Raw genomic sequence first — 8,088 nt, forward strand, 5'->3', positions numbered from 1 at the left:
CGTAAATGCGGCGACCAAAACTGCACACAGTACTCCAGCTGCGGCCTCACCAATGCCCTATACAGCTGCAGTCAGACCTCCCTACTTTTATATTCAATCCCCCTCGCTATGAAGGCCAGCATCCCATTAGCCTTCCTGCCCACCTGCTGCACCTGCAGGCTGGGTTTTTGTGACTCATGCACAAGGACCCCGAGGTCCCTCTGCACTGTCGCCTGCTGCAGTTTTTCGCCACGTAAGTAATAGTCCTTCCTACCAAAGTGGACCACCTCGCACTTGCCAACATTAAATTCCATTTGCCAGTTCCTGGCCCATTCGCCCAGCCTATCTAGATCCTTCTGCAGACTCTCTTTGAAATCTAACAATTGAACACAACAAACTTTCTTTGCTCATTGCAAGCTTTTACCCATGTCTTATTTGTTTGCAGAAAATTCAGCTTGGCTATATTTACTTTAAGTGTCTGCCTTTCACACTTAGACCTTTTGATGTCCTAAACCCTGTAGATACCTAGTCCCCAGCTTAATTGAATTACACTTATATACACACACACACACACACTTCACCAAATAACACAATGAATCCCAAAAGTTTTATCATGCGCTCTTTCTTCACACTAAAAGTAATGTACTATTAGGATATCATGTAACAAGAACAGCATAAATATTGCACATAAATAAGGATATAATATGAGATTGAAATTGACTAAAATACATGTATGCACCCAGGCTAAATTGGTCTCTGCCCTGTAACCACCTGAACGTAACACTTCCCTTTACATTTGCAGTATTCATTGGATCAACTAGCAAAAAATAACTTCTCGACTCTGCATGTTAAAATTTGTAACCAGCTTTGTTTGTTTGTTTCAGGTTAATATATCTCAAACAGATCTGCAAGGGATTGGCAATACTATAACGATGGTGACCCAAGATGGCACTACCATCACGGTTCCAACACATGATGCAGTTATTTCCACACAAGATACGCACTCAGTTACAATGGTGACAACAGATGGTTCAGATGGTCAACAGGTAAAGGAATTTTGTTTTATATATTCAATATTCTTGAGATCAGTGGCATTCTGGATAATACTTCATTCAAACTGTTGATATGAAAGAGCCAGATATGTGCACGTATTTCTTTTCTAATTCCATACAATTGTGCAAGTTCTCAACTTTTTTTCTAAATCCTCTGTATTTTTTCTCTTACCACATTCTCAGAACAAAATAAACCTACCATTTCCACTGCATGCTTGAGCAGTGTGGATGAAGATTAATCAGATTGCTGCATTAGTCTGCTGTAAAGAAAACATTGAAAAGAAAGACAATGTGAGACTGCATATTCAACATACATATAAATACAGAATATAGACAATAGTGGCAGTTTCAAGGGATATCATAATAATCCCAGTTGTTCCATGATTGGCCCATATGAGGTTGCCTTGATTTCACTCCCATAATCCCTTGTCATTGACTTTAAATATTTTAGGTCATGAAAGGTATTATTTAAATGCAAGTGTTTATTTATTTTTAATCATTTGTCTTTGGCCTTTAGGTTGCAAGTCAGCCTAATTCCTGGTTTCGCTTTTGGACCAGGTATACAGGTATTCCCAGTTCACAACTTGGTCCTGTTCTTGCCAGTTTGGCCTAATCTCAAATTTAGTTCAGTCAAGCCTAGCTCTGCTACTGGACTTGCACAAGAAATAGGAGCAAGAATAAACCATTTGGCCTTTTGAGTCTGCTGTGCCATTCAATAAGATCAAGGCTGATCTGATTGTGGCCTTAACGTCACTTTCCTGCCTGCCTGCCCCCCCCTCACCCCCTCACCCCAATTCTTGACTCCTGTGTAGATATGACTTGAAGCAGTTAACCATGTATAAACAGATTATTTGACTTTTTTTCTTCTTTTTCTTCTTCAAGCCTTCCCAAGCTCTCCTTCTGTAATTTCTCCTGTTAAAAAGGCTGTTTGTAGACCAGCTCCCGAGCAGGTCTGTGAGAACATAGCAAGGTCACTCTTCCTCTTCTCTCTTTTGCAAATGTTAAGCTTCTGTTTGTCTCATAGCCATGAGGTCTTAGCTGAAAACTTGTGTGGGTGAGAACAGTACAAAACTGCAAAGACACATTTTGGAATTCTAACATGACATACCAGTATGCTATGTTTTAGTTTCTTTTAAAAGCAACATCCAGCTAAACAGTCTTGTTGTTTACTGGCTTGTGAAAGAGATTTATTTACTACATATTTTAATAGCTTAACAAACAATACTTAAGTCAATTACATATATATTTGTTTTATTGTAACAATCTTGATGATCATAGGCAAAATATTTTCCAACTACTAAACCAGATGACCTAGAGTAAGTCATCATTGACTAACAGTTGCCTCTAGTACGCCATTTATGTTCTAGTTAAAGTTCTGTTGAAATGTCATCAGTTTCTCTTGACTAATTGACAGCACTATTCAAAATAATATCCTAAAGATCATAATTGAACCAAATATATTGAATGGATAAACAAATTCTGAGAGTGTGCGCTTTATAAATTCTGTCATTTAATTGAAAGCATCTGTTTTCCAAAAGGTGGCTATAGTGACACCAGATTGTGTGATGAGAGGTGAGACTACTATTGCTGCACTACAGGCTGCATCCGTTGAAGTGGAAAAAATGGTTACTCACCAGAACCATGAGCATCATTTGGTGACTGGAGGAGCACGACCTGTAACATTGCTGGCTACTGCAAACGGCACTCAAATTGCAGTGCAGGTGGGTTTTGAACATCCTACCTTTACATAAAAAAACATTTCTGCTGTATATAATGAACATTTGTAAGTATTTGTCATAGATTTTGTTCAGAGTAAGAGCATAGTCTCAAAATAAAGGGAAACCAATTTAAGATGGAGATGAGGAGGAATTTCTTCTGAGGGTTTTTGGAACTTCTTGCCACAGAGAGTAGTGGGGACAGAGTCCTTGTGTATATTTAGGGCTGAGATGGGTAGATTTTTAATGAGTAAGAGAATTAAGGATTATGGGGAAGGAGCAGGAAAGTGAACGTGTGGAATATTGGATCAGCCATGATCCCATTGCATGACAGAGCAGGTTTGAGCAGCCGAATGGCCTACTCCTGTTCTGATTTCTTATGGCCTTGTTAAAATAGTCCAAAAATAGGAAGACCTGAGAGTTTGTATTATACTGCAGATCTTTATTTGCTGAGTGTCCTTAATGGTTGACGTTGAAGTCTGGTATTCATGTATATTCATCATTTTCGCTTCCCCTTTGTTCCTATATCTTTGTTTGGTATTGAACACATGCCAGTATTTTGACTGTGGGGAGGGGACAAATTACTATATTTTTTATATGCTACAACATTTATTGGTGCATAGCATATAATAAAGTTTGATATGCTTTATGTTTACTGATTACATTATTTCCCAAACAAAAGACTATTGTAATCTGACTGATTCTACACTGTAATTTATTTCCATTCTTATTGTTGGTGTTGGTGACTTGTGGTTAGGAACTTGTAGTTATGAGCGGGAGTCGGGGAAAGAAATTCAAAACTGTCTCACCAGGGCACCAATAATCATTGATGCATTTTTAGTTTGATTTCTAAATTCAAAAGCACCAAATTCACTAACCAAATCATCTGTTTTTGTAATGCACAGTTCCTTATTTAAACTGAAACCAAGTTGTATTAAATTGAAACCAAATTATGTTTTGGAAAGTAAGGAGTTGAAACCAAGTCAGGGTAGGAGCTAAACGTGCCGGTGAACGTGGCTACAGAGTGCCTTTTTTCAAGGGTGTCCCAATCTCCAAGTGCACTGGGAGACCCCCTCCCAAACACTGGTCACCGGCATTGAGATTCTCCCAATGAGCTTCTCTGCTTGACCCCTGCCATGCCCTCTCATCATGCTCCACCCCTGCACGACCTCCACTATCCCATAGCCCTCCAGTTACTAAGTTTCTTGAGTAAAATTTCCAATTACCTAGATAGTTATTGATGTTTTGAAAGATGGTAACTGGTGATCTACCACGTGCAGCACCTTCTTTGATACCACTTGTGCAGGACACATTGAGATCTTTGAGGTTGTAATGGATTATTTCTAATCCCTACCTAAACCTCTATGTCTTTCCACTTACCTAATATTTGCTCCTTTGGCTCGATGCCCATTTTTGTTTAATGATGTCTGTGTGAAAAGCTCTGGAACATTGTCTTACATTAATGGCACTGTATAAATGCAGGTTATTGTTGCTACCTGTGATTTAACTAACTTGCTATCCATACAAATTAAGCTGTTGAATATGGTTTGATTGACAGAACATCTAATAATCATTGGCGTAATGTTGTGAACTGACAAATGCACTTATTTACATAATGAATATTACATTTTACAAATCATCATATTTATGCTTTTTTCATAGCTTGGTGAGCAGCAATCTTTGGAGGAAGCAATCAGAATAGCATCAAGAATACAACACGGTGAAACACCAGGGATTGATGAACATCAATAAATGAGTAATTGAAAACGATGTAAGGACTGCAGTTCTGCCTATTTCCCACAATAGCTGTACTGTATATAGTACACAGACTGTATCACTCACAGGCTCTGTGTAGCTTTTAAACATTTTTAAAGCTGCAATATATTGTGAACATCATGAATTTTAAGCCTCCATTTAGAGTACTAGTTAAAAATAAATGAATGAAGCAAAATTTGTGACACTGCAAACTAGTTTTGAGTATTAATTTATCTTCACTCTTTGCTTACGACATGTTGTATACTATAATTTATTTTGTCAATGCTCAGGTGCATTAGATACATACTTTTTTTAAAGTACCTCTGCAAACCAATGTTAGAGATGGACGTATAAGTTGAAAGAATATTTACCGTACTACTGATTTCCAGTTTAAAGATGTGGATTCTTTATTCCAAATTAACTTTATAGACACATATGCATTTTCCTGATGAATGACTTTTGCTAAAGCTTGCATAAACATGATTTTTTAAAACTTTTTATGATATGTTGCAGCTTTAGAGTGAAATTATCACTGCCTGTTGACTGTGTACAGTTTGGAGTAGACAAATCAGGTAAATATTAAGGTACTTTAAACTGTAGGCCCGAAAATGTGGAGTGCCTGAGCATGCGTTGTAAACTTAAATCTGCATGTATTTCAGCACCTGGGAAATCTAAGTGGTAGAATATTATATTCTAGTATAAGCATTAAGGAGGTGAACATATTTGGGGCTACAGTTTTACACTTTTATGGAAATTTATTTCATATTACTAAAAGATGTTTGATCTTTTGCTTGTGACTAATTACCTGTAAATACATACTAATACCACAGATGTAACCTACATTTTACTTTTTACATATGATCATGTAAAAATTCAAAAAGAGGAGCTTTGGTTGTGCAATATTAAAGACATAAAATCTAAATTTATGTTGCTTTATTCAAAAATAATACACTTTAATCTTTTTTGTGTTAGGCATTATTCTGAAGGCATTTTAACTGACTAAAGCAGAAAGCAAAACAGACATTAAATTGCTTGAATGACTTGCTGAACTTATGATTAAGATACATCCTGTGCATAGGGTTTTAAATCAGATATGCTTAGATTTGGGCAATAACAATTATCTACAGATAGACTGATTTATTAAAACATAGAAGCCACTTTTGTTAAGGAGACTTCAAACAAGTTCTTGCTACTATGCTATTTTAAAAAAAATTAGGGAAAATTTAAAATGTTTACTTTTTTATTTTTAAGCAGTAGTTTAACTTGTCAGCAAGTGTTGCCAGGGAATATTTTTAAGTATATTAAAAGAAAATATTTTGAAATTAATTCTCTTGTGAGGGTTTTTATTTGAGTTCTTAAGATTTAAAAACCTCTGGCCTTCTTCATTATCCATTCTAGTTGAACTTGGAAGTCTGACTTACTTGGTAGCACTCAGGAATCAGAAGATTGAGAGTTCAAGCACCAATTTAGAACTTCAACATATAATTTAGGTTGACATCTCAGCAGTGTATTAAGGGAATATTGCATTGTTGGAATGTCATACAATGAATGAAATATTATAAACCAGGGCTGCCCCCAAATGTTCCATTAGTTCTGTAGGAAGATAAGGATCCCAAGGCCATGTTCAAAGAGGCAAAGGGAAAGGCCCTACTAGTCAAAATTCTTATAATAGCAACACCAAAATTGCATTTGTAAGTCAATCTTCACTGGACTTGGTATTAAAAATGGCTGATGTGTTTTCTTTGTGCAACAGCTACTGCAATTCTGAATAATTTTGAATTACTTTGACATATTTCTGATACATTTGATGAGGTGCTGCATATATTCCAAGTGATTTTATTTATTTTTGGAAGTCAAGTTGCAAAGCTGTTTATGCTTTTAGATTGAGTGCTAACCTGTTGTATAGTTAATCATAGTTAGGAGTGAGTCATTTAGTCCCTTGAACTTGTTCTATCAATTCCTGCTTATTAAATAATTATCAAATAACATCCCTGGTCAAGCAATGAATATATGGAAAAATGGAAACTCATGCAGGTTTTATTTTCACACCAATAGGTATTTGCAGATCTGCTGTCAAATGTCTTTGGCACTTTGAAATGTTCCATTAGTTAACCAGTTGAAAGAAACAGGCTGCACAGTAAACAACAAAAGGGTATCTTTTTATGACCTCACCCATCATCTCTCAAAGATTGTGATTAACATGCTTTTGTAGATGGTACCAGTTCTCCAAACTCTTGCCCAAGTTATACAGAAGGTTGGACTGGTTGATTATGGGGCATCATACTATGCCTCTGAAACTATATGTATGTATGCTTTTGAACACTGACTAGCAATCAGGAGTTGAAGCCTTTGTTTGGAAGAGGTTCAATTAATAGGGAATGACCATTTAATTAATAATCTGCTAATGCCAGAAAATTAATGAAACTTCATTGTGTACTTTAGTAAACACTGGCAGATATTAAGAATTGACAAGATCTTGCTCCAGATAGTCTGGTGAGCATGCATTTAAACTACAAACAACATTTTTCCTTTGGAGCTTTGACAATTCAAAGTTCCCACCTACCAAACCTAACTTTCAAATTCTGAATATGCAAGTATACACACCTTGATGCGTTAGTCATTCACACAAACTTTTGACCTTTGAAATAACTGAGTATGATATTCATTTATTTTGATGAATAAAACCCGAGGTTGGAAATTATTGTAGGTGATTTGACAATACTGATAATTTCAGTTAATTATTTGCTGAAGTTTTATTCTTCAGTACTGGACACACGTGTCTTTTTTGTACTTCATGGTTATAATGAGGTTGCAAAACTAGCATTTTTAAAACAACCAGCTCTGATGCAGGATCATTCAGACTTTAAACATTGGCTCTATTCTCTATCCACAGATATCAGGCCTGCTGAGATTTTCCAGCATTTTCTGTTTTAATGTGCTCTAAAAACTAATGTTGATAAGGATGATGCGGTTGACCTGGTATAGGTGGACTTCCAAAAGGCATTTGAGAAAGTGTCACATAATAGACATTGTCAGCAAAGTTAGAACCTGTGAAATAACAGGGTTAATAACAATAACAGCATGGATATGAAATTGGCTGTGTGACTGGAAATAGGTGACCAGTTGATTTTCGAAGAAGAGTTTTAGATAGCTAAAGTCTACAGAGGGTGCAAAATGAGTGGCTGAGCAGGAGAATATTGTAATTTTGTGTCTAGGGAAAGAAATGCATAGATAAAAGGTTCAGCATCAGAGGAGCTGAGGAATGGGCAGAAATTAGTGATGTTACCAAAGTAAAATTAGTCATAGGAACATAGAAAATAGAAACAGAAGTCGGCCATTTGGCCCATTAAGCCCACTCCACCATTCATTTTGATCATGGCTGATCATCAAATGCAATATCCTGATCCTGCCTTCCCCCCCATATCCCTTGATTCCTTCACCCAAAGAGCAAAGAAACATCATCAGTCTTAGTGATACGGTGCATATTGTGTCATAAGCTTATCTCAGGATTATCTTGGATGCGAAGATTGCAAATGGTCTAGTTCACCCTCAGAAGGTAACCAGGGAGAGGGATGGATTCAGTGGTT

General features: G+C 36.6%; 1 protein-coding gene and 1 long non-coding RNA gene across 5 annotated transcripts in view; one reads left to right on the forward strand and one right to left on the reverse strand.

Moving 5' to 3' along the window:
* The window catches only part of LOC145343823 (zinc finger protein 143-like), a 75,898-nt gene extending 71,184 nt beyond the window's left edge, over window positions 1–4,714 (forward strand). For 2 of the 4 annotated variants that reach the window (XM_080190215.1, XM_080190216.1), the window contains exons 14-16: window positions 864–1,025; window positions 2,570–2,752; window positions 4,409–4,714. In XM_080190215.1, the coding sequence (XP_080046341.1) occupies window positions 864–1,025; window positions 2,570–2,752; window positions 4,409–4,498 (435 nt within the window). In that variant the 3' untranslated portion in view covers window positions 4,499–4,714. Of the gene's footprint in view, window positions 1–863; window positions 1,026–1,214; window positions 1,323–1,913; window positions 2,507–2,569; window positions 2,753–4,408 lie in introns of those variants that run through there. The other 2 variants (XR_013886803.1, XR_013886804.1) reach the window with 2 other exon arrangements.
* The window catches only part of LOC145343825 (uncharacterized), a 78,159-nt gene that overhangs the window by 68,012 nt on the left and 2,059 nt on the right, over window positions 1–8,088 (reverse strand). The window contains exon 2 of the long non-coding RNA XR_013886805.1: window positions 1,231–1,291. This is a non-coding gene — a long non-coding RNA (uncharacterized LOC145343825). The remainder of the gene's footprint in view (window positions 1–1,230; window positions 1,292–8,088) is intronic.

The sequence above is a fragment of the Carcharhinus amblyrhynchos genome, chromosome 6 (assembly GCF_965287045.1).
Source record: "Carcharhinus amblyrhynchos chromosome 6, sCarAmb.v2.hapA, whole genome shotgun sequence".
NCBI lineage: Eukaryota > Metazoa > Chordata > Chondrichthyes > Carcharhiniformes > Carcharhinidae > Carcharhinus > Carcharhinus amblyrhynchos.